The sequence below is a fragment of the Cannabis sativa genome, chromosome 1 (assembly GCF_029168945.1).
Source record: "Cannabis sativa cultivar Pink pepper isolate KNU-18-1 chromosome 1, ASM2916894v1, whole genome shotgun sequence".
Lineage (NCBI taxonomy): Eukaryota > Viridiplantae > Streptophyta > Magnoliopsida > Rosales > Cannabaceae > Cannabis > Cannabis sativa.
The window spans coordinates 34959119-34985589 of NC_083601.1; the positions used below are offsets into that span (position 1 = coordinate 34959119).

Consider the following 26471-nt stretch of genomic DNA (forward strand, 5'->3'; position numbering starts at 1 on the left):
AATTAGTAGTATATTAGTTTAAGTTTATGGTATATTTATATTGGTCTAAGGTGTACCGTTTGTATGTGATATGTATATCATGAAGGATAAAAAGAAAAAAAAAAACTATTAAATATTTATTTAAGTATGATGTATAGTTATATTTAACTGAGGTATATTAATTTTATGTTCATTGGTATTTCATGAAGGAAAGAACAAGAAAAAAAAAACTTGTGGAATATTAAATTAAGTTTTTTGTATAATTTTTTTTTCACTAGTGATATATTAATTTTTGACTATAGTATATCTGCTTATAATTGTGGTATAAGTTTTTGTATGCTACTGTATATTGTGAAAAATAATTCATTAATAGTATATTGGTTTAAGTTTGTGATATATGTATATTGGTTTATGGTATATTGTTTGTATATCATACGATATATTAATAAAAAAAACTAATTATATGCTTAAATAACATATTAGACACCAACAACAACCGCAAAATCTAAAAGAACAAAACATATAATACATTTTATATAATGAAAAAATAGTTGATAAAAATTTAGTAAAGATGTTTTGATCTATTGTTTTTCATAATTTCTATTAAAGGAATAAAACATATTTATATTGGTCTAAGGTGTATCGTTTGTATGTGATATGTATATCATGAAGGATAAAAAGAAAAAAAAAACTATTAAATATTTATTTAAGTATGATGTATAGTTATATTTAACTGAGGTATATTAATTTTATGTTCATTGGTATTTCATGAAGGAAAGAACAAGAAAAAAAAAACTTGTGGAATATTAAATTAAGTTTTTTGTATAATTTTTTTTTTCACTAGTATATTAGTTTTTATGATTGCAGAATATAGTTTTTATATGCTATTGTATATCGTGAAAAAAAATCATTTAATAATTAGTAGTATATTAGTTTAAGTTTATGGTATATTTATATTGGTCTAAGGTGTATCGTTTGTATGTGATATGTATATCATGAAGGATAAAAAGAAAAAAAAAACTATTAAATATTTATTTAAGTATGATGTATAGTTATATTTAACTGAGGTATATTAATTTTATGTTCATTGGTATTTCATGAAGGAAAGAACAAGAAAAAAAAACTTGTGGAATATTAAATTAAGTTTTTTGTATAATTTTTTTTTCACTAGTGATATATTAATTTTTGACTATAGTATATCTGCTTATAATTGTGGTATAAGTTTTTGTATGCTACTGTATATTGTGAAAAATAATTCATTAATAGTATATTGGTTTAAGTTTGTGATATATGTATATTGGTTTATGGTATATTGTTTGTATATCATACGCTATATTAATAAAAAACTAATTATATGCTTAAATAACATATTAGACACCAACAACAACTGCAAAATCTAAAAGAACAAAACATATAATACATTTTATATAATGAAAAAATAGTTGATAAAAATTTAGTAAAGATGTTTTGATCTATTGTTTTTCATAATTTCTATTAAAGGAATAAAACATAGGGAAATTTGAATTTCTATGCTTACATTAGGGAATAATTTTTTCCCTAAACTTAAAATAGGGAATATTGGTAAAATGGGATAACATTTTCTTAATTCCCACAATAACCCTCCCCCCCCCCCCCATTTCAAACCTGATGCCCTCTCTCTCTTTCGCCTCTCTTTCTCTCTTTCTCTCTTTCTCTCTCGCTCGGTGTCGCACCCCAGACCACCCACCCACGGCAGACCACCCACGGCCGACCGGACTACGCACGACCACCGTCCGAACCACGCACGACCCAGCCCCTTCTCTCGGACCCAGCCCCTCTCTCTCTTCCTCTCTCTCAAACTGAAAAAAAAAAAATACCAGAGGTCCGATGGTCGGACCAATGTGTCTCTTTGTTTTCCTCAAACTGAAAAAAAAATAGCAGAGGTCTGATGGTCGGACCACATGGTCCGATGGGATCCGACCAATCGGACCCATCGGACCATGTGGTCCGACCATCAGACCAATGTGTCTCTTTGTTTTCCTCAAACTGAAAAAAAAAAAACAAATCGGACCCATCGGATCATGTGGTCCGACCATCGGACCTCTGCTATTTTTTTTTTAGTTTGAGAGAGAGGAAGAGAGAGAGGGGCTGGGTCTGAGAGAAGGGGTTGGGTCGTGCGTGGTTCGGACGGTGGTCGTGCGTAGTTCGGTCGGCTGTGGGTGGTCTGCCGTGGGTGGGTGGTCTGGGGTGGGGCACCGAGCGAGAGAGAAAGAGAGAAAGAGAGAAAGAGAGGCGAAAGAGGGAGAGGGCATCGGGTTTGAAATGGGGGAATATTGTGGGAATTAAAAAAATGTTATCCTATTTTACCAATATTTCCTATTTTAAGTTTAGGGAAAAAATTATTCCCTAATGTAACCATAGAAATTCAAATTTCTCTAAAATATATAATACTTTTTATATAATAAAGGGTATTTTAAGTATTAAAAAGTAAAAGTCAAAAGAATCTTCTTCTTCATCTCTTCAAATCATTCTCCCAAAAATAGTATTAAATTAAGAAGTGGGGGTGGTTGTGGTGGCAGCCATGTACGGTTATGGAGAGTGAGGAATTAGTGAGTGAATATTACAAGGTGAGTATATAAGTACACAACCTTGGACCAGTCAGTCGGCAAGACCAGCATCATCACCCGCTTCATGTATGATAAATTTGACAACACTTATCAGGTACCCCAGATCTCAATTCCTTTACTTCACATTCCTTCTTTCTAATTCCCCTTTTTTTCCTCGCTGCTTCAGATCGGTTCGATTCTTTTAAAATTTGATCTTGTTTTGTTATTCCTTGATGATTTTGTGATCTTTCTATGTCTTTTTGGTTTACTATAGAAGTTAGAAAGAAAGGTAAGGATGGCGCTATTAGATCAACAAAAAAAAAGGTCGAAAATTTTATTGGGATGATTTCACAGACTTTGCATAATTTCATAAATGAAATGGATCGTGTCAATTCTTTTGTTTTGATTAAGGATAGTTCTAGTTTGGGTTGTTCTTTTAGGGAAATTTGATTTTCTATACTTAGAAAATCTTAAAATTTTTTCCTTAAATACATACTTAATAATATTGGTAATATATGACCACATTTCCCATATCCCACAAATACCCCTCCCATTTGAAAAAAATCAAAAAATAAATCAGCCATGGATGCCTCATCCCGAACCTCTCTCTCCCATGGCTGCCTCATTCCGACCACCACGCCCGGCCACCGACGACTACCCACCACCCCGACTACGCACCACCGTCCGAACCACGCACGACCCAGCCCCTTCTCTCGAACCCAGCCCCTCTCTCTCTCTCTCTTCCTCTCTCTCAAACCGGGAAAAAAAAAAAAAAAAAGACCGGAGGTCCGATGGTCGGACCACATGGTCCGATGGGGTCCGACCCATCGGACCATGTGGTCCGACCATCGGACCATTGTCTCTTTGTTTTCCTCAAACCGAAAAAAAAAAAAAAAAAAAAACAATCTGCTACCTGTAACATTATATATGTATATATATATTTTTATATTTTTTACCAAGAAAAGAAAACGCCTCTAAACTATTCATCAATACTCTCTAATAAGATGAGCACTCGGGTGGACCTTACGGGGAGAACTTGGCCGAAGGTTATGGGGAAATGAGTGGGCAGCAGGCTGTCAAGTATTGGGCCACAGAGAGACAATGGTCCGATGGTCCGATTTTTTTTTTTTTTTTTTTTTTTTTTTTCGGTTTGAGGAAAACAAAGAGACAATGGTCCGATGGTCGGACCACATGGTCCGATGGGGTCCGACCCATCGGACCATGTGGTCCGACCATCGGACCTCTGGTCTTTTTTTTTTTTTTCCCAGTTTGAGAGAGAGGAAGAGAGAGAGAGAGAGGGGCTGGGTTCGAGAGAAGGGGCTGGGTCGTGCGTGGTTCGGACGGTGGTGCGTAGTCGGGGTGGTGGGTAGTCGTCGGTGGCCGGGCGTGGTGGTCGGAATGAGGCAGCCATGGGAGAGAGAGGTTCGGGATGAGGCATCCATGGCTGATTTATTTTTTGATTTTTTTCAAATGGGAGGGGTATTTGTGGGATATGGGAAATGTGGTCATATATTACCAATATTATTAAGTATGTATTTAGGGAAAAAATTTTAAAATTTTCTAAGTATAGAAAATCAAATTTCCCTTCTTTTATCTACCAAAACGATCTATTGTTTTAACAAAGTTGTTGTATTCGTCAACACATTTAAATTGAAGAAATGAAGAGTAGATGCTTTGCATGATGTATCAAAATATAGATGTAGTTCTTTATATTTCAAATAATATTTTTTTAATATTAATTTGAAATCATGTATATTCAATATTTTAGATTCAAAAACAATAAAACAAATATATCAAAATAACTTATTTGCCATATTATCAAAGATTGCTTGCAAAAGTTGTTTTGCTTCTGGAAAAGTGTTAGTTTGATAAATATGTCAAAAATGAGCTTTCCTTTAGTTAAGATTGAGTTATGTAATAACTTGATGAGTTTGTTCTTTTCTTTGTATAGCTTCGTTTGAGATCTAAACTTTTTTTCTTTTTTCAATTATGTACTTTCTAATCTATATTTGTATATAGTTTCTTTTATCATCACTTTTTGAGTTCTGGAATTTTTTCTTCCCTTCATTTGGGTATTCAAAAAAGTAATCTCATGAGAATTTAGTTCTTGATTTCTTTTTTCATTGTATATATGTGTTTTGCTAACAGTGTGGTAGAGATTTTGGTAGTTCTATTGTTATTTCCGTCCATATTTAGGTCTGTTCAGGATTATGGTATTGTGTGCTAAAAGGATTCATATCTTCATTGATATTTTTTTCTCTCTATAATGCTGGCGTTAAGCTTTTGTCATTGTTGTGTCCCATTACTGTACATTGGATGTGACCAACCCTGGTTTTTGTTGAGTGAGGATGTGGTGGATATTCGATTTGACCACTTAGCTGAAGACGAAATTGAAAGACGTTACTTAATTTTCGTAAGTTTGTGTATACTTAATTATTGATTGATATCAGTGTTAATTTTTCCTATAATTATGGTTTCTACATTTATGGTATTTAATTTAATTTGTATTTTCTTTTATTTTGGGAGTAATAATTATATTTATACGTTTACCTTTTTTTGGAGTCATGATTATAAATATAGCATTTTTTAATGGATAAATATAGCATTATTTATATTGATTTTGTTCTATTTTGCGTCATTATATATGACTTTGGCGCCTTATAAGGCTTTAGCACCTATTATATGGTTGGGCCCCTAATTATTTAGGGTAGTTTGTTTAAATTTTCTTGTTTTTCGGTATTGAATGTTTAAGAAAATTTTGACACAATAATATTTTAAAAGTTAATAAGTTATGCACTATACAGATTTATTAGTCGGAATAAAATGATTATTTTGGTTAAGGTATGATTTAAAGAATATTTTAAACTGAAATAAGGTTTAAGAGGGTTTACTTTAAACGCTAATTCCTATTAGCTATGTTTTGGTTTATATTTTTTTAGAAATTTTCAGCATAAAAGGAAAGTGTTTTGAATTTTAGTATTCAAATTTTAATATTAGAACTAATTAAGTAAATTGAAGAATAAGAATCTTGAGGATCTTGTAATAAAGGGAGGTGGAAACACTTATGGTCTAATGAGAATATATTGGTTTAGATATATTTGGAAAGTCAAATTATTATGAAAATTTAGTTTGTTATGGGAATGTACCAAAATTATTATATTATTTGTATTTTTAAAGAATTTCTGGATGATTGGTATTAGTTTTTTGATGGAAGAAATGGAAGTACAAATTTGATGGATGAGCTGTGCCATTGTTTATGGCTTTGGTGCCTTTTAAGGTTTTCGCGCATGATTTATGGCTGACCCCTAATTATTTGGGTAATTGGTTAAAATTACAAGATATCATGAATTTTAAAAATATTATAAAATTTAATAGCTAACAATTATGGTATATAATTATGAGATTATTGCCTTATTAGTTTATTATAGATAACACAATATTAATTTTGGGTATATCAATTATAAATATGAGTTTATTATAGATAACATAATATTAATTTTGGTATATAAATTATAAATGTGGGATTTTGTAATAAATTGGAGATAGGGACATTAATTGTGAATTGAGAATACTTTGTTTTATTTTATTTTTTATTTTTGGGAAGATATTGAAATAAATGGAAAGTAAATGCTAATGAAGTATTGAGATTATTGCCTTATTAGTTGTATAAGAAAATACTAATATGAATAGTTTTTATAATAATTTGAATGGTATAATAATTAGGAGGTTATCTATTTAAATAATAAATAAGGAAGCATTATGTCATGATAATACCGAATTGGATTAATTAATATTAATTTAATATTATTAATTAAATGTATGATGAAGTGGTAATAGGAAAATGGTACTTTTTGAATGTGAAAAGTGCAATTTTAAGTTTTAAGGATATTAATACAATTTTGATTTAATTTAGGCTGAATAAAGATTATAGATGCTATGTTTTACGCTGTAAATAAAATAATAAATAATTTGACTTATTAAGGATTTTAACATGTTTTAGTCTATAAATAAGTAATATTTTTAAGAGATAAAATGAAATAATTAGTATATAATATTTTGAATATTTAAGGAATAATGGGTATTAAAAGGAAATTTTTTATTTATGTTTGATTTTAAAAGGGTAAAAGTAAGTAATAGAGATCCTATGAAGGTTATGAAGTAGAATGCTATAATTTAGTTGTTACTAGCCAAAGGGTAATCCCTTTGGCTAGTTCTAGTATTTTATAGGGAGATCTAGTTGCTTAGTCTTGGTGGTTGGTTGATTCTCTTCAGTTTGAATAGTTTTCTAATTAAAGTTTTATGCTGTTTTTTGATGTTTTTTTCAGGTGGAACTATTTTATTGAGTTAGGAGCGTTGTTTGAAGATGTTATAGCTTTATTGTCTAAATTTCCGGGGGCAGTTTTGTCCCACTCTAAGATTTTAGCAGCCCATGGTTGGCAAAGCATGCTCTGCGGTTAGACGATGAGCTATCCTGGTTCGAGGAGGTTCCAACGCCGGTGGCGGACGTGGGCGTCGTAAATTCATGAGTGATTTTAATCACTTTGTCAAAAAAAAAAAAAAAAGTATTAAAAAGTAAAAAAAAGGACATTTACTTTATTATTTTAAAAAAAAACATTAACTATCTATAAAGTTAATAATAGGATCATTTACTTACATTTCTTATAAGTTTTATTTTATTTTTTTCAAAAGATTAGAAAGCTCGTATGAATAGAATAGAATAAATTTGTAAATGAAGTTGAATGATCCGTTTGCAAAATTGCAGAGAGAAATCGTTTAGAAAAATTTGTTCTTTTCGCTTTACAATATTTTGTTTTGTCTTCGGAAGACTGAAACCAATTCCGACCATTTCCTTTTCCCGGGAAGTTGGCGTAACTTGCAGGGAATGGTGAGAAAATTCCCATTCTGAACTAGTCTGTTCTCCCTTCTCTGATCAACTATGCATTTCCCCAAACATGAGTTTCTTTAAAGGACTCGTCGACTCTCTGAGCTCAATCTTGTCCACTAATTACAGTGAAAGTCCCCCCAATTCTCCGCCCATGGAAGGCGTAGCCGGACCTGGAATTGGCGCGTCAGTTTCGAACGAGCGCGTGGCTTACAAGCTTAAGGGTTTCTTTGATTTGGCTACGGAAGAGATCGACAAGGCAGTTAGGGCTGAAGAGTGGGGCGTAGTCGACGACGCCATCAAACACTATAGCAACGCCCAGCGGATACTTGTCGAAGCAAGTTCTACTCCTGCTCCTTCTTTTATCAGCGCCAGGTATCCCAACTTATTGTTTTTAGCAACTTTGAGTTTCGGAATTGGTAATTAAGCACTAGTTGAATGTCGAAATAAATTGATTGTATTAGTGATATTAAATTTTAGCTTCTGTAAAATTGAGTGCGTATATTCTTTCATGGCAGTGAACGAGAGAAGGTGAAATCTTATCGTCAAAAAATTTCAAAATGGCAGGGTCAGGTATCTGAGAGATTACAAACTTTAAGTAGGAGGGCAGGTTTGTATTTCCCATTGATTTGAATTCAATTGCAGTTGGTTTCTGATGCTGGTAAGGATTGTGGGAAAGTGCTTATAAACTCATCATTCTGTTTTTTATGCTCTTCTTATTGCAGGTGGTACATCCATTACGAAGGTATTCTTTGATCTTTTGACCTGTTTCTTCTTCTAAACTTTTGCATTGCCTGCCTTTCTCTGCGTTCCTTCCAATTAAAATCTTTTAGCTGTATTTGAGTAAACAATGGACAGAGTGGATTCAGAAAAGTAGCGTTTGCGCTCAAGTTTGTAGCTCTATTATGAATTTTGTTGTTATTTTGATGATTAGGTTTCTATAGAACTTTATTCTATAGTCACCCCTTTCACCATAGTCTTGCAAAAATCGTGATTAAGGATACTGTTGAGCGCTGAACAAGCTGTCTTACTTAATACTAAGTAAATATAACATAAATTGTGATTATACTGATTGCAGAGCGGATTGGTTCCTGCACAAAAAACAACAGTAGCATCAAAAACAGTAAATGCTGGGAAACATGTTTTACCTAAGCCAACCGTAAATGTTGGGAAACAAGTTTTGCCTAAGTCTACTCGTTCCATTACAAGCAGCGCAGTGGTGAGGAATCAAACAAAAAATTCTGCAAACACGAAACCTGCACAAGAGTCTGGTGGTAATTATGAAGCTAAGTTGGTAGAAATGATAAATACTTCAATAGTGGACACAAGTCCTTCTGTCAAATGGGAAGATGTTGGTAAGAAGTTTTGTTGCATTACAACTTTTCTCTTTATTTGTATCACCTTCTGCAGTTCTGCTATATTGAACTCAGGGTTCTCAGTTGAGCTTCCTCCTTTGCAGCTGGTCTTGAAAAAGCTAAGCAAGCTCTAATGGAAATGGTTATTTTACCAACTAAGAGAAGAGACTTGTTCACCGGCCTTCGAAGGCCAGCTAAAGGTAAATTTCTGGTACTTATATTCGAAGTAAGAACGGTGAGGCACCCAATATCTCATATCATGGAAAAACTGACGGGTTTAGCTTGATAGGTTTGCTTCTCTTTGGTCCACCTGGTAATGGGAAGACTATGCTAGCTAAAGCAGTTGCTTCAGAATCAGAGGCCACATTTTTTAATGTTTCTGCATCTTCCTTGACATCAAAATGGGTGCGATTCTGCTGGATGTGGCTTTCTTTCATCTTGGTTATTTTCTATTAAAATATTTACCGATTGTCATTCTAACTGAATTAGGTGGGGGAGGCTGAAAAACTTGTAAAGACTCTCTTCATGGTTGCTAAGTCCAGACAGCCTTCTATAATTTTCATGGATGAAGTATGCTATTCTTTTGAAATTCTATATAAGTTTAACCGTGCCCTTCATGTTTCATGTCACTGTTTCTGCTCCAGTATGCCACTCAATTAGGAGCCTCTTAAAAATGGTTTTTCAACCATTCATCTTTCTTTATGATTGCTTTAGAAACTATGCTACACAGGTTTTCTAAAATTAATTTTTTGCAGATTGATAGTATCATGTCAACAAGGCTGGCTAATGAGAATGATGCAAGCAGAAGGTTGAAGTCAGAGTTTTTGATACAGTTTGACGGAGTGACTTCTAATAATAATGATCTAGTAATTGTCATTGGTAAGCTATTTTAATATAACCAAGTTTGTCTTGAATGACTAGGTTGAATTTCATGCATCACGATACTCAAATCATGAATCATGCTCTATTTGAGTCAATTCTTCTCTTATCAAGTGCCAACATGTAGAAACAATATCAATGATAAAAGATAGTTATACATTGAATCAGCAATGAAGGAATGTTAAATCTATGTACACAGGGTGGAGATAAAATATAATGCCAGCCTATTATCTTTTTGGATTACCCATTATATTAACCTAGAATAGTGTTCTTTCTGACTCCCCATTCTACTTGCAGGTGCTACTAACAAGCCACAAGAACTGGATGATGCAGTTCTAAGGAGATTGGTATGTATATACTCCAGTTGGCTGCATCTTATTTTCTCTAGTATTCTTCATTCTTAGTATGTTAAGTTAGCTATTTATGCATTACGACTTATGTAAATCAATATTAAATGTTAGCAACATAATTATGCTACGTTGATAAATGGAGATAGAATTGTGTTTGAGAATCCTGCATGGTTTTCTGATGTTAACACACTATTGCTCTTGTAGTAAAGATCTGTAATCAAAGAGGTATATAATGATCATAATGAATATCCTAGTTTCCTTTTAAAATCTTATATACAATTTCAAGAATTTATTTTATTCTCGTAAAGTTGCTGATCAATTGTTCCTTGGAATTATAAATTAGGTGAAGAGGATATATGTTCCTTTACCAGATGATGCAATTAGGAGACTTCTTCTTAGACACAAGCTCAAGGGCCAAGCATTTTCCTTACCCAGTGAGAATATGTTTCTTAACTTCTATTACTTTTTATTTTTCTTCTTCTTCTTCGGCATCCTCTTTTTCGAGATAGATCATCAACATTGTTTGTGCTGGTTTGTGTTCAATTCGAGTCTATGAGTTTATTGGTATCAGTAGTTAGATTCTTAGGGTTAAGTTCATCCAATCATTGTCATTACTCTTTCATTGTGGCAGGCGGAGATCTGGAAAGACTTGCAAAAGAGACGGAAGGTATAATTTATTCCATTTTAGCTTTTAAAGAGTTTTCATACTTTTACGAAGCATGCTAAATCCATTTTGTTAAATAACTTCTCCAAATTGAGTCACTAGTTATTTTTCAAAACATGGTGTCATCTGTCATGTAACTTTTGAATGCATGAATGCAATGATATAACTTTATAAACAAAGCAAAATAATTTCAGGAATTGACAGCCAATTAAAATGAGAGCATAATGTTTTTTCTTTACAAGGGACTGAAAGTGAGCAACAAACTATCATGGAATGAATTCTAACTCCGGTCAAAGTTAAATTTATTGTATAATTACCTTGATGTGCAGGATATTCTGGAAGTGATCTGCAAGCTTTGTGTGAAGAAGCTGCACTGATGCCAATTAGAGAATTAGGTGAAAACATTCTCACTGTCAAGGCAAATCAGGTAAGACTTGTGTAGTTTCACCATAACTTGATATCTTATTATTATAGTTTCAAAATCGTTGATTTACCATCTTCTATTTATGCTTTGTTTTGAGGAGAAAATGCACTAACCAAAGGAGATTTTGGGTTGTAAAAATGTATATGTTTGAAACCCTTTATGTCAATGTAAGAATTAAGAGATATGACTTGTGTATTAGTTCCATTGATTTTTGCTGTATAAACTTGTAAAGGCCAAGATTGAATTGTCTAAATTAGGGAGAGCTGTTATTTCCAGTTGTCTAACGTTTAAGATCTCATAACCCAGGTAAGACCGCTAAGATTTGATGATTTTCGGAAGGCAATGAGTGTAATCAGACCAAGCTTAAATAAAAACAAGTGGGAAGAACTTGAAAAGTGGAACTTGGAGTTCGGTTCCAATTGAAATCCTTTGTAAATTTTTATACATCGATCTTGACTTTGCCTGACCGTAAGGTTTAAAGTTTATTCTTTTATTTGTATAATATATTTGACGTTTTTGTTCAAAAAAGAAATAAATATATTTGATGTTTACTTCTCAACTGGAAAACCCTAGTTACTTGTTTTGTTGCCTCAATTCAATATGCAAGAACACACGTCCATTCGTAGGTATTATCTATTCTTATTTGGGAAGTTTGGGTTTGTATTTCCACTTTTTCCTTCTTCTCTTTCAAGTTAAAAATAAGTAATTTGTTCATTTGCAAATTTGTTATTGATTAAATAAAATTACATCAAAATAAATAAATAAAAATAAAGATGACAGTAGTATAAAAAATAAAAATAAAATTGTTTCTCCCATGTTAGTTAGAGACAAAACAATTCTATTTAGATCATCTAAGTTTTGCTCCAATGGAAGAGTAGCATTCATCTTGAATCCATAAAATTTTCATGTACAATTGCTCTAGTCTTTTCCAAATTTCCAAGGATGTTTTTTCCCTTATAACTTGTTTCAGAACATTAACAGCAAGATCTATTATGATTGCTGATCGAGCTTGCTTCATTATCGTTTTAATTTTACTTCTTTGTTACATCTCCTTTCTTCTCAAATTTTTCAACCCTTTCTTCTAGTACAGAATTCAATTTCTAGTAGATCAAGATTGCCATTATCTTCTCTTTCCAAAGATTGAAATCCCCTGATCCATCAAATCTCTCTAGGTCTAATCTGGTTGATTACAGTACTTTAGTTCTGTTGGATAATTGGATTGGTGTTATTTTATTATTTTTTTATTTTATTTTTTGGGAAGCGGGCGTTATCAATTTTTTCCAGTTAAATTGGAAGTTTTTATAAAATACAACTTTATTTGGTTTATACAATTGAGCTTAGTTTGGTTTATATGTTCAGAGTAATTTCCATCGTAGGGAGCAGGGTTTTTTATTTTTTGGATTTCAAATAAATTGAACCAAAAAAAATAAAGTCCAAAGTTTTTAATCATATATATTACATAATATTCATAAATATCAAAGGCTAAAAAAATATCTTTATATTATAAAGACAAAATAAGTATACCTACCATAAAATTATTCTATATATTATATTTTGTGTTAAAATATAAAAAAAAAATATTTTTATACATAATTTTTTATTCTATATATATTATATATATTTAATTTAATAAATAAATAAAGTAAAAAAATTATTATTTGACTAAATAAAATTTATTTTTTAAAGAGTTAGATTGAGTTAATCTGCGACCTACCAACTCGCCAATCCAATTTTATTTTTGGTCTATATTCGGGTTCATTTTGTTAAACTCAAAACCTGCAAATCCAAAACCCGATAAATCTATCCAATATTCAGCTCTAATTTAAGATAATATATATACAATATGCTTGTTTTAAAAAAATATATAAAACCTATAAATATAGAATTTTTCATAATTATATTATGGAATATTATAGGAGAATTTGTTTTTCTTTTCTTTTTCCTTAAAAAAAATGTAAAATAAATTAAAATTCTCATCCATTTGATGGAAAATACTCTCGAGTTACTGTTCATTTTTATAAATAAAATTCAAATACAATTCTATATCTAATTTTTGGCTCCAAAACTGAAAACGCCAAAACCTCTATTTCTTCTACTCTTTTATCATCTTTCTCGCCAGAAGCAGACACATCAGTTCCCAGTGATCTTCACGAATCGGCAATCTTTGGCAGTTGATCTTTCCCAGGTAACCTTCTATCTTAAGGGGCTGTTTGGTACACAGCATTTCTTACTTTGGAATGGGAATACTAAGTCTAACCTATGTTTGGTATGCATTTTTTATTTTTTGAGTGGGGTTTTGAGTTTACCCTGGGTTACCCTTACCTTTACACAATAGGAAGATTAACATCTCTGAAAATGTTGTGTTTTATTTATCAGGAAAATCAAAACCTAGCTTGAAGCCCTAGCCGTTCTCCACAGTTGTTCCCTTCCTCTTCACTTCACTGAACCAGGTATCTCTCTCTCTCTCTCTCATTTTCTGGTTGTGTGAGTTAACTGTGGACGAAAATTTTGAGAAGGGATTGGAGGTTTAGGGCAGGTAGTGTTGGCTTTGAGGAGGTGTTTGTGGAATCGGAATCGGAGTTTCAGACATTACCGGCGGTGGTAGTGCTGTGACCGACGACGATTGGGGTTCAAAGACTTCCTCTTCACCCTCGATACCGCGATCATGAAAACTGTCTCCTTCACTTACCCGTATTCTCTCACCACATTCAGATACTTTTACTTGATTCTCAATACCGCTATCATCAATAAAAAATTATAGCAAACCTAATTGATATTCAGATGAGATGAGGGGTCTTCTTCTTCATCTTCCACTTCTATAAATTAAATCTGCAACTTTTTTTTATAAATTCTTTTTTTTTTTTTGAGTTTATTTTTAATTTCAGTATTGAAATTGTTTTTACAGTAAAATTATCTCAATTGGGTTGTCCAAGCTTATCAGGTACAATAGCTTTCCACTTCTAATTTTAATTGTTTTGACTTTGAATTCAATGATAATTAAGTTTATGTGTATGTACTGTTATTTGTTTAGTGTCACTTCTACTGGTTGTGATTGCTATGGTTAATTTCTGTTTGTATAATAAGATATTATGAATGAAACCCAATTCATCGCTCAACAGCATTTCTCTGATATCTAGTTTGATACATAATCGTTTCTTATTATCATTTTGCACCCTGTTCAGTTTTGGATAATTAAGCACATGAGAAAAATATTGAATATGAAGTTTTGATTTATTTAATTATGGACTAGTTTTCCATAAGCAACTGCCTGGAATAGTGAGGAAAATGCTCGCAACTAATGCATGAAGTTAAAGTTTAGCGGTTGAATTAAGTTTCCTTTGCCAAGTCTAGCTTTATAACATCAAGGATCAGGTCTTATGCTCCATGAATTAGCACATTAAATTTAGTTTAGTCCCACCCGTTGGATTAGAGATGGTGTGACATGCCTTCTTTGTGTGTTATTAACAAGGTATATAGAGGAGAGGAACTTGTGTGTTAGTCAACAAGGTAAATAAGTAATTGAAACAGAGGTAGGCTGCCTCTTTTATGAAATTAATTGGGCAGTATATACACATGAGTAGGGTTAGGCTTGTATTGTATTTCACAACAGTAAACAAAAGAATTTCTTAAACAACCCCACATGTGTATATATATGTATTTAATGCTAAAAGTGTTCATTTTTTTCTGACTTCCCAACCAAACTCAGTAGCCAAATCTACCTTAACATTACTCCCAATTTGAGTTGTCTCATTCTCCACCAATCCCACTTCTCCAGCTGGTGAAGTACTACAACTCTGCACCACAAAATTTCTTCTACTGAATTCCTTAGACTTACTCAAATTGCTTCTTTTACTAAAAAGTGAGAATCCATAGGAAGACCCTGTACGGATTTCTAGTGATGTGTTAGGACAACTCCTTAGCAAATGAGTCATATATGCATACATGTATATAGTACTATTTGTTTAGATCTTTTATTACTGAAATAATAGTCATATAATGAAGGTAGTTTGTTTTGTACTTTGGTGTTTTTTTTTTTTTTTTGAGTTAAGTTTAGTGTTGTGTTTGGTTGGAATGGTAATGATAATGAGATAGAGGTATAGAATAAAATGGAGAGAAGAATGAAAATGATGTAGGACTTGATTGACCCAGTATTGTTCGTACAACTTCAGATAATTTTTGTAAAGAGTGTAAGAGAAAGAGAGAGAGAGAAAAAGGACTTTTGAAACCATAATGACTTTCAAAACTTTTAAGTGTGTATATATATAGGAGTGTGTGTCTCTTCTACCTCATTCTTTTTGTTAAGTGAAACCAGAAGAAGAACCAGCCTGTCTGAAAAAGCAATATCCCACAAGGCAGTATATATAGGTTTTAGTTTTGTTGAGGCATTTGTGGTGGTTCTTTACTAATAATATTGTTCCGGCTTATAAAATTATATCTCAATCTTTTCTTCTTTAGTGATTTTTGTTTTCTTTCTCTCTCTCTTTCTTGCACTTATCGTAAAAAAAATTATTCTATAATATTAATAATTTCAACCTCTTCCCTATCACTAGCTAGGATATGTTACATAGTGTTACATTTCTTGAAATTGATATGGATATCAAAATCAAGATTCATATTATGTTGATGAGTTTAACCCAGATAACTAATATGACTTCAGTGTCATTTTCTTATTGAGTGAAGGAAAATTGTCAAACTTGAATATACTTTTCACAAGGCTCAAAATTATAAGAAGATTCTCAGATAAAATTCTGAACATCCTATGATTGTTGCTTGTGAAAAACAGGGACAATGCTATTTTCATTAATATAAAACACATGTTTTTAGTTGGTTCCTGGGTCTTTTCAACAAGTCTGATATGAAATATCATAATCCAATTTCACAAAATTATGTTGTATTGTAGTATGATATTTAGTCTTCATGTTAATTTAGTGAAGCAATAACATAAATTATGTATGTTGTGAGTATTTTGGATTATAAACTCGATACTATGCAAACTTTTAGAAGTTAAGATTTTAATCAATATTTAGATTATACTATTATGTGTTAAGGAGTTTTTATTGTTGTTTAAATTATTGATTCTTGAAAAATTATTATCAAATTTGCAATTATTTGTTGTGACAAGTATATATATAGGAATGGTAAAAGAGATATCGTGTCAGACTGTGTTAATGCCAGGTTGAGCCTGACCATGCCCAATTGACATTCCTATATATATGTATATTTTACTCTTTATAATTATTTATTATTGTTAATTTTTTTTTAGAAAATTATATGAAAAATAATAAATAAAAATTATTTTGAACATTTAAAAAGAAAAAAAAATATTAAATTATTAGTATTATTTTTTTTAAAAAAATAATTATTATTGCAAAAAAAAAAAAAAATTGTCACATTCCATTCCTATGTAATCCTCATATTCCTAGGCATCATCATAATATTACTGCACATAACCAAACACAGTATTGTTGCTTTCCTAGGTTTATAATTCCCTTCATCACTCTGTTATCAATGTTAAACCTATTCCTATGAAATGAAACCTGCATACCAAACGGCCCCTAAAAGATGGTGTTATTACTCTGGGTCTTGCACATCCAAACTAGGTTTCGTCCATTGGTAAATCCTGTTGCAGTTGAGCTTCCATGGAGAAATAAATAATCAACTCGTGTTTCACATTTACACTCAATATTCCATTTAGTAATTTGAATTATGATGCTCTAATTCTTTTATGCACTCTTTGACCTCAAATAAACGGGGTTCAAAATCAAAATTCAAACACAAATTATGATACATCTATGAATGGTTGGTTTGAATTTTTTTGTTGGGTAGATGTATAGTTCATTCACTTGACCCATAAACCGAACAAGATTTTTAGATTTAGGGCATTATTCCTTCAAAATTTTCTCCTTAAACCCTAGTCCTTTTCTTCTCCAAATATTTTTTGCTCTATTTAACTTATTCCCGGGTATTTTCATATAAGTAGTTGCAACCTGAAGTTGTAACAAAGCGATTTCACTTATATGCATAATAACAACACTTTTTTCTTTCTCTCACTCTCTCTCTCTCTGTCTGTCTCTCTCTCTCTATATATATATCTCGCTCTTTCTCTGTATATATATGTGTGTGGCTTTCTCTCTCCCTCTCTGTCAGATTTATTTATGTTTCCTTTATTCTCTGATTTGAGAATGAAAAATGAGAACAGCATGAAGATGATGACATGAGTAGCTTATCAGAGAGAGGAAGGTTTTTTACTATTACAAGTATGATTTTTTCTTGTATTTTTCTGATTTAGGATTTTCAAAGTTTGAGATAATTTCTCCTTAGCTTTTTCTAGGATTTTAAATTTAATCTCTTATTTGGGTTTTGATTTGGGTTTTGGGTTTAATCTCTCTGAAATAAGATTTTGGTCTTTTAGATTTTAGTTTTCCGATTGTGCATAAATCTCCTTCTCTTTTTATTTTGATTTCATATGTTGTTTTATGTAATTTTCTTTTGATGTTAGTATATATATTCTATTCTGTTATATATATATATGTGTTTGTAGAAATGACTCAATCACTTTTCATGCATGTATGCATGAATCTATGTAGTTTCTGATTTGCTTGCTTGTGGTTGATTCACATAATGTATTTGCTAGAGATTAGTGGTGAGAATAATTTATGTTACCCAAGTCTATTTTAAGTCCCTCTGAAGAATATAGTGTTAAAGTTAGAGCCAATATATGTGGAAGAATGAAGAATGGATTTGCCACTGCAAATCAATCATTGATGAACTCTCATGCTTCATCTCATCACCCACTGTAAATTTTTAGGCTACAATTTTAGTGATATTATTGTGATTGCTTTGTCTTTTGACAATTTATATTTATATATGACTGATATGTTTCCTATGATCAAAAGTAGAAGGAATAGTCTTGGAAGGGGTTTTTCAAAAGTAGAAGGAATAGTCTTGGAAGGGGTTTTTCAAAAGTAGAAGGAATAGAGAGAAGGGGATGGGGTTTGAGAGCAAGATTTAATTATCATATAATAGGGAATTATCTGGTTACCTTGCTTTGGTATAGTGGCCTCTTTGAGCAATAACAGGTTTCAAAATGCATCATTATTTAAAGTAGGCCCTTTTTAGTAATTAGTATTTTGTAAGGATTAATGATAAAATATTTGTTGCCGCTTTAGACTCGTTTACCCAACTCAGTGAGCCTAGAGCCTATAACTTGAGCTTTTCTTCTCCACATTTGATCATTGTATTCCTAATCTCCATAATATTGTAATGATTGGAATCTCTTTTGGTTCGTTCTAATAGTCTTGTAATTTTTATTTTGTTTTAGGAATTTTATGAATAGTCTTATATTTACATGTAGATTAAATAAATAGTAAGAATAGATAGTGAAGTGTTTATTATGACAATGACGAAGCTTTTATTTAGACTCAAAAACATGAAGAAAAAGACATATTTCAATGGAGATGAAGAGATTCTCGAAGTAAAAATACTATTATACAAAGCACTATTGTACAAAATTGACGATTGCTAGGACTTTTTTAATATTTTATTCAAGATTGGAAATAGTTCATATGTTTATTTTATTTTATGATGTATGGTCTTGTCGGTTTTGTGTTATCTCATAGATAATTTATGATTTCTGAGATTTCAAATTACTTTATTATTGTAAGATGTTAATGTGTATTTTTTATTTAGAAAAAAAAAAAATCAAAATTCATATTTTTTGTTTTTAAAATTGAAAAACAAAAATGATTACAAAATAAATTTATATTTTTTGTTTTTAAAATTAGAAAACAAAAGTAGTTATAAAACACACTTTTATTTTTTGTTTTTAAAATTAAAAAACAAAAGGATTTATAGAACACATTTTTGTTTTTCAAAATCAAAATATTTAAAACAAAATTCTACTTTTAATTTTGTGATTAAAAAATTAAAAAATAAAAGTGTTATCAAATTCTACGTTAGTGTGTTATTTTCTTTAGTTAATTTTGATTAGATTATTGATTCCTCATTTACCTATTCGAAAGTTCCCTCCCTTCTGAGTAAACATGGAAACTGAATCCGAGAAGATGAGATCAGAAACGGAGAAACAATGGAGCCGATATTCAAAACGAAATTGGTCATTGCAAGACTTTGAGATCGGAAAACCACTTGGCAAGGGAAAGTTCGGCCGAGTCTATCTCGCCCGAGAAATTAAGGTGCTCAAATATAATCCCCCAATTTTCAAAACTCATATATGTATATTTTTTAATATTATAAATTATTTTGAAAAATGGTGGAGCAGAGCAAATACATAGTAGCATTGAAGATTATATTCAAGGAGCAAATGGAGAAGCATTCGATGCACAATCAACTCAAGCGTGAAATGGAAATTCAGACCAGTCTTAGGCATCCCAACGTTCTTCGACTCTATGGCTGGTTTCACGATTCTCAACGCATCTTCTTAATTCTCGAGTATGCTCATCGGGGCGAGCTCTATGGGGAGCTTAGAAAAAATGGCCATTTCTCTGAAAACCAAGCCGCTACGGTACTAAATCATGTCATGTTATTTTTATGTTTTATGCTTCTTTTTCAAGCTTAATATTCTTATTTTTTTTACATTATTTATTTATTGTTTGTAGTATATTTTAAGCCTTACACAAGCACTGGCGTATTGTCACCAGAAGCATGTAATTCATAGAGATATAAAGCCAGAGAATTTGTTGCTTGACCATCAGGTACTGCCTACTCACAGTTTCTGTCATTTGGATTTATAATTTGGTAGTGTGCTTTTACCTAATTACTTCAATTTAATGATCACATAATCTAACTTTGCAGGGTCGGTTGAAAATCGCAGACTTCGGATGGTCTGTTCAGTCAAGTAGCAAGAGGCATACCATGTGTGGAACGTTGGATTACTTAGCACCAGAAATGGTTGAGAATAAAGCTCATGATTACGCTGTTGATAATTGGACTTTGGGTATTCTTTGTTATGAGTTTCTATATGGGGCACCTCCATTTGAGGCTGCAACTCAAAGAGATACATTTAGAAGGTAACACAAATAACTTGTTTACTTGTAAGTTCATTACCTGGATAGTTAGTAAATAGTCATAATCTTGTCTAGTGTGGATTAATAAAAAGGTGGGTAATTGATGTTTTTTTTTATGCTTTATGAAACTACAGAATAGTGCAAGTTGATTTGTGCTTCCCTCCTACACCTAATGTTTCTCAAGAAGCCAAAAATCTCATTAGCAGGGTGAGTTTGCGGACCTGACTATGTTTTTTGATGGTGTCTGCTTTTTAAAATAGAATTTATATCATCAATAAAACGATTTGAGGTGTAATTTTATGTGTAATTTTTTTGTTGCAGCTTCTAGTAAGAGAATCCTCAAAGAGACTCTCTCTGCGGAATATTATGGAGCACCCTTGGATTATCAGGTTTGCCAATTCTAGTGGTATTTGCAATAACTAGCATTTCCGTTCTTGATGGATGTTCCAAAAGTGGGTTACAGGTTCTGTTTATGTAGTATTTTAGTCAGAAGGTAATGGAACTTCTTAATCACAATCCTTTCTTTTTTTTTTTTTTTTGCTTTCAAAGATCAATATTATGCCTTGTGATTTCGTAAAACTATGTAAAATTTGATGTATTCAGCAATGACATACGTATACGATCTTATGTCAAATATTTTGTAACTACTGAGAGCAGACACTGGACTAATGTGAACCTACACACGAAATCATCAACAAAAAAACATGTATGAAAAAAGTTTGATGGTTAATTGTATCCATGGATTAAGTTCTACCAATCAAAGATCCTCGACCAAAATTATGTCTGATGGTAGTTTTTTGCCAATGAATTATTATGTAATTTATCTAACTGCCTAATCATTTACTTGAAAGACGATATTTTATTGATCAAGAGCAAGTACAATAAACTTTAGCTGAAAAACAAACATAATGATTACTATGTTGCTCAAATGTAGAGCACCAAATTTTTTAATGGTCATTTTCTCGGAGCAGAAAGATTTTAATATCACAAATTATAATGATGCTATTACCCAAATTTTAGTATGGGTTATACATTATACTGAAGAAAACTATAGTTACACTTGATAAACACATCAAAGGTGTGTTTGAACCTGAGCGACGCCAATTTTAAATTCAACATTTTTGCTTTTATCTCTAATCTTACCTTATTTTCTAATAGAGGAACATAATAGCTTTTGAGAGTGGTAACATTCCACAATAAATATTCAAAAACAAACCACGAATTAGATGGTTACTTATATGACTAGACCCTTATAAAGATGTATACAAAGTTTTGCCAGATCAAGATAACCTCTACCTCTAGATATGGTAAAAGATATTCAGTATTTTGAATTTTCTCCTTTGATAAAGCTCGTATCAAAATGACTACAACATCCTCTATTCAAAAACGGAAAAATCAGAGGCACCCTTTTTTACACATTCAATTCCACTACATGACTGGTTGAAAAAGAACAAAGTTTAGAGAAATAAGCTTCAAGTTCTTGGTGTGTCATCTTAAGCAGGAAGCTTACTAATTGTGTAAGCAGCAACGCTAGTATCGGAAATAGTTGTATCACTGCTGCTGCTAGAATCACTTTTCTCTATGATGTTGGTCAACTGAGGGCTGTCTTGAATGGATATAGAGAGCTTCGTGTTTGGGCTCACAGGGTTGACCCGAGAGGGGATGGCTGTTGTTGGTGGACATCGAGCAGAATCTGTAGCAGCAGATGAAGCTGCGATGGCTGGGAGAGGTGGGAAAACCTTCACAAGCTTCTTGGCACCTCTATGCATATGGCGAGCACAATATTTCTGATCAGGGATAACATCCCGTCTGCATCGCCACTTCTTCCCATCTGTTCTCCTACACCTCCCCGGTTCAAGTTCTATGCCATTTCTATAGTCAGTGTGTAAGCCATTGCTTCTTAGGACTGAAAGAGTAACAAACACAAAATATAAATGTCTAAAGTCATAATAAAGGCTGAAAAATATTTAATAAAAGGCTTTTAATCGCTTACAATGCTACCTTGTAGATGAAGAACACTTCTGGGAGAGAAACCCAAACCCTGTGACATATTACTGCAAGCATTTGTGTTATTGCTTCTTCCTATTGAGCCAAAATACTTGTCACTAACAACTTTCCCGGCATTGCCAGCACTCATGTTACTTTTAGTAATTGCAGCAATGTTAGTAGTAGTAATACATGGAGCAGTAACATTAGTAACCCTTTTCGTACAAAAGCTACTAGAGGGAGTAGCATTACCATGGCTAACACTAGTGACATTTGAGGACAAGGTGGTCATAAGTTGAAGACCAACAGAGACTGGAATGTTTGAACTTGATTTTTGTAGCGATTGGCTAACTGATTTCTCAGGTGTTTTGGTAATTGAAAGAGAAGTACCGATTTCAGCAACTTCCACAAGCTTTCTTGAACGTTGACGGCCTCTGTGCATGTGCTGCTCACAGTATTTTTGATCAAGAACTACATTTTTACTGCATCTCCATTTCTTCCCATCAGTTCTTCTGCACCTTCCTGGTTCAGGATCCACCATGTTTTTGCAGTAAAACCCTTGTGGGCTGAATCCTGTAACTGAAAATATTAAAACAAATGAAAAGAAATAAGAACAATCAATAAGCAAATTCGGTTTCAATTTCTGACATGCTTTTTAGCCTTTCACACAGGGCAGACACAAACTATTCTCAGAGATAAGGTAGTTCTGTTGAAACAAATGGCAAGATTTAATTTATTCTCCGCCAGAAGCAATTTACAGAAACAAGATGCAAGTAAGTAATATTTTGAATGATTTAGTACCTTATAATTCTTTTTTCTGGTACGAAAAACACTTTCAGCTAAAACTAATATAGAGCTATTTCAATTCCCAAAAGCATTAAAAAAGACAAAGCAAAATACCATTTTCATGCACAAATTCAGAGAAAAGAGACATGGCTTGCCTAACAACTTACACCTCAGCACTCAAAAATCTCTAAAGAGCCCATAAAAGACATGAATATAAGGATCTAACTTAAACCCACTTCTAATATTTTACAACTGAAATCGTACATGCAAACTTTTAAGAATTCAAAATGTACACTTACACATATATAAAACAAAAAGATAATAAAGAAAAAAAAAGACTTACAGGGATATGGATTAAGTAGAGTAGTAGAAAGTGGAGGAAGCAGGGTCTTGGAAATGGTAGCAAGAAGGTGGAAAGGAACGGGGATACCGTTTACTATATGGCTGTAAATGAGAGATTGGTGTTTCAGCTGCAGCAATTGACCCCACGAGAACCCACAATTTCCCTCACACTTGATCAACGGCTTCACTCCACTAGACCTCTTCTCCTTCCCTCCATCTCCATGCATCACCACCGTCCATTGTTTCTCACTCCTCTTCCGCACCCGCAATACTCCACCTCCATATAATTAAATACAAATCATAAACACTGCTATGTATAAATAAACCCAAGACCCAACAAATATTCTAACAAAGAAAAAGTCTACGAAGAGAACATGAAAATTAAATGCAATTTAAAGAAGTATAATTAAGTTCCCACAGCAAAAGAGAAGAGGGGATAAATCATAAATGGAGAGAGAGAGTGAGAAAGATAAAAGAGAAAAACCAGAGTGCGAAGAAGTTTTGGTTTGAAAGTCCATGATGAAAGTTGATGAAAGATGAGAGAGAATGATGAACCAGTCCAAAGATAATTACAGACTTTGTGTTTATGCGTGAGACAGTGGCAGTGAAAGAAAGAAAAAATAATAAAGCTGAAGAAAAGACTAACACAAACAGATCTGAAACAACTGTGGTGGAGAGAGAGATTGTAATTGACTCAAGAAATGGAAAACACCCATTTCAAAAGCACAGCCCAACCAACCGCCCAATACACAAATACATACACTGATACACACACATATATGATGTGTACGTACTCCATAGTCCATATTCATATGCTTTAGGTTGGAGACGGGGACAGAGGATTAAAGCTGAGTGTCAGTGTTTCTGCCAAATATTTTCCCACCTTTTTTAGCCTCATCTAGGCCACACAGTTATTTCTTCTGTTATTTAAAGCGCGTAGCGCGTGTGTGCTATAAACAAATAATGAAAGTACCAAAATAAAACTTAATCAATATTCACTTTATAAATTTTACAATTACAACACAAATAAAATAAACTAAAATTATATTAAATTATACAAAAATATCAAATAATATTCATTAAAACCTCTAGATATGAGACTACCTAATAATTATCATTCTATACAATTGAAAATAACGAATTGAAAACATCAAATAAAAGATAGAAGAGAACAACAATGATTGAACTTAAAATTCTATTTTTTCTCTTCAATTTTCGTTTCTTCAAAGTTACCTCCTGAAAAGCTCTTTTGAATTTTTGAAATCAGAATTTAAAAACTCTAATGGACCTCTAAAAGCAGGCGCGCAACGATATAGCCATTTAAGTGCCGCGGCCTGAATACTTAGTTTTTGCACAGTAAGTTTTCTTGTGCGATGAGGGATAATATTTTTAGTAATAATTTTTTTTTGATATTGCTCATAATTTGACCATTTAAGATGTTTTAAAAAACTAAAAGAGTTTATTCACAATATTTTTCTTGTAAGTGAACGAATCGTAATCAAAAATTCACTTGGAGCTTCAGATTTGATTTTCGATCACAAACGGAGCGTTTTGAACATCCAAAATTTAAAATCTTTGTGTTACTTTCTTTATAGTTGTTTTAACATACTTATACTTAGCTCATAGTGCAAGAAACTAAACTGAAAACATACAGATTTACAAGCTTCATTCAAACCCTGAAAACTCATTTCAGGCGACTATTGCTTTAGTTCCCTTGAACTAGGGTAATAACCTTCACTATGAATTAAAGAATACACTATCCAGTTTCGATTACAATTACACCAAAAGTAATCTACAATTAATTCATACACGAATTACCCTACTAATTTGAACAAAAACAAATCAGAAAATCATCAAAGTAACCTTAGACTTCAAAAGCCAAGATTCCCTTGCTTCTATCTAGCTGAACTCTCTTCAGTAATGTAATCTGAACTCCCTTCAGACAAACATGATCCCTGATTCACCTTCAATCCAAGAAGATCCCATCAGTTGACTTGGAAGAAAAACCAGAAATACAAAGAAGGCAATTTTGCCCTAACAGAGCAAAACTACTAATCACCGAAGAAGAGTTAGTTAGAAAACCGATAATCCTTGTTTATATACTAATAACTCACAAGTTAACAAACTTTAACAGCTCAGCAACTAGAGAAGGACAGCTGTCCACGGTTTAAGATTACTAAGCTGACCTGTTAAAGAGAAATAATAGACAACATAGTTAGATGAAACTAACAACCAGACAAATGACCAAAGCAGCATAATTTACCACAAATAACATCTGGGTCTTACATATTTTATAATTCCAAATTCCATAATAAGTTCATCATTTCTGTCTCATTTAACATGTTTATTCTCATCTTTAATTCATATTATAAATTTTATCATTTAAACTTGAAATAAATAGAATATAAGCGTAATTATGCACAAAATAAATATTTTTAGACCTCACGGTCATTATATAAAATATTTCTCGTTATAGAAGAGATATCCACTATACAAATCCTCTTGTTAGTAAACGTTCATTTTGCAACATTATGGGCCAACAAAATTATAAGTTCTTACATTCTTAGAAAAAAAATCTTCGATTTAGCACAAACACCATTAAGAGTGTTGATAACTACACTAGAGTCGCTTTTTACAATTACATAAAATATACAAAATGAATATAATCAATTGAAATACACATCTAAAACATTTTATAATATACATCTAAACTAGCCTATCATATATATTTATTAATTATAAATACTTTTTTAATATTATTAATTATAAATAAATTAAACTAATAATAATACTACTTAAATATAATATTGAATATTATAATTTTGTAGTTAATATTAGTAGAAAATATAAAACTAAAACTATATTTAAATTTTAATAATTTTAAAAAATTTCTAATATTATTAAAATAGTACATAAATATAATTAAATATATATTATTTTTACATATGAAAATTAAGTGAGTTGTTTAAAAAAAAAAAAGGATTAACAGGGTACCTACGAATTTACAACACGATTTGAGGGGGAATGTGGGAATGGATGATGATGTTCACGCGCCTTATGAAATGGTATAGATATATGAGTTAATACATAAAGATGACTCACTCACTCACTCACTCCAGTCCAGACCCAGTCTAATGACTGCTCTGTTTGTCTGCGTCTGATTCTGACTATGGCTGGCTGGCATTTAGCTAGCTGCACTGCACACCACCGCACCAC

General features: G+C 32.1%; 3 protein-coding genes across 11 annotated transcripts; 2 read left to right on the forward strand and 1 right to left on the reverse strand.

Annotated features, from left to right (window-relative positions):
• Positions 1-7258: 7258 nt before the first annotated feature.
• On the forward strand, positions 7259-11677 carry LOC115706663 (uncharacterized). Of its 2 annotated transcripts, XM_061108299.1 has the most exons (14): positions 7259-7449; positions 7576-7821; positions 7965-8056; positions 8172-8191; positions 8525-8801; positions 8906-9001; positions 9091-9206; positions 9291-9371; positions 9557-9680; positions 9978-10027; positions 10374-10464; positions 10662-10697; positions 11024-11121; positions 11425-11677. In XM_061108299.1, the coding sequence occupies exons 1-14, from the start codon at positions 7304-7306 to the stop codon at positions 11539-11541; spliced, it is 1590 nt and encodes a 529-aa protein (XP_060964282.1). In that variant the 5' UTR covers positions 7259-7303; the 3' UTR covers positions 11542-11677. The 2 variants fall into 2 exon arrangements, with proteins under 2 accessions (XP_060964282.1, XP_030490238.2); XM_030634378.2 differs by having other exon boundaries at positions 7287-7821.
• A 1490-nt stretch (positions 11678-13167) lies between these two features.
• LOC115706373 (serine/threonine-protein kinase Aurora-3) lies at positions 13168-20876 on the forward strand. Of its 8 annotated transcripts, none has more exons than XM_061108300.1 (9): positions 13168-13303; positions 13495-13809; positions 14024-14058; positions 19153-19310; positions 19397-19639; positions 19734-19829; positions 19930-20144; positions 20276-20348; positions 20463-20876. In XM_061108300.1, the coding sequence occupies exons 2-9, from the start codon at positions 13784-13786 to the stop codon at positions 20562-20564; spliced, it is 948 nt and encodes a 315-aa protein (XP_060964283.1). In that variant the 5' UTR covers positions 13168-13303; positions 13495-13783; the 3' UTR covers positions 20565-20876. The 8 variants fall into 8 exon arrangements, with proteins under 8 accessions (XP_060964283.1, XP_030489862.1, XP_060964286.1 ...); XM_030634002.2 differs by having other exon boundaries at positions 13169-13303; positions 13495-13568; positions 14024-14059; positions 19140-19310; XM_061108303.1 differs by having other exon boundaries at positions 13169-13303; positions 13495-13568.
• Positions 20877-21366: 490 nt separating this feature from the next.
• LOC115706371 (growth-regulating factor 9) lies at positions 21367-24138 on the reverse strand. The gene is made up of 4 exons (XM_030633992.2): positions 23740-24138; positions 23257-23532; positions 22143-22706; positions 21367-22047 (listed from the first exon to the last, which is right to left on the reverse strand). The coding sequence occupies exons 1-4, from the start codon at positions 23771-23773 to the stop codon at positions 21635-21637; spliced, it is 1287 nt and encodes a 428-aa protein (XP_030489852.2). The 5' UTR covers positions 23774-24138; the 3' UTR covers positions 21367-21634.
• Positions 24139-26471: the final 2333 nt, after the last annotated feature.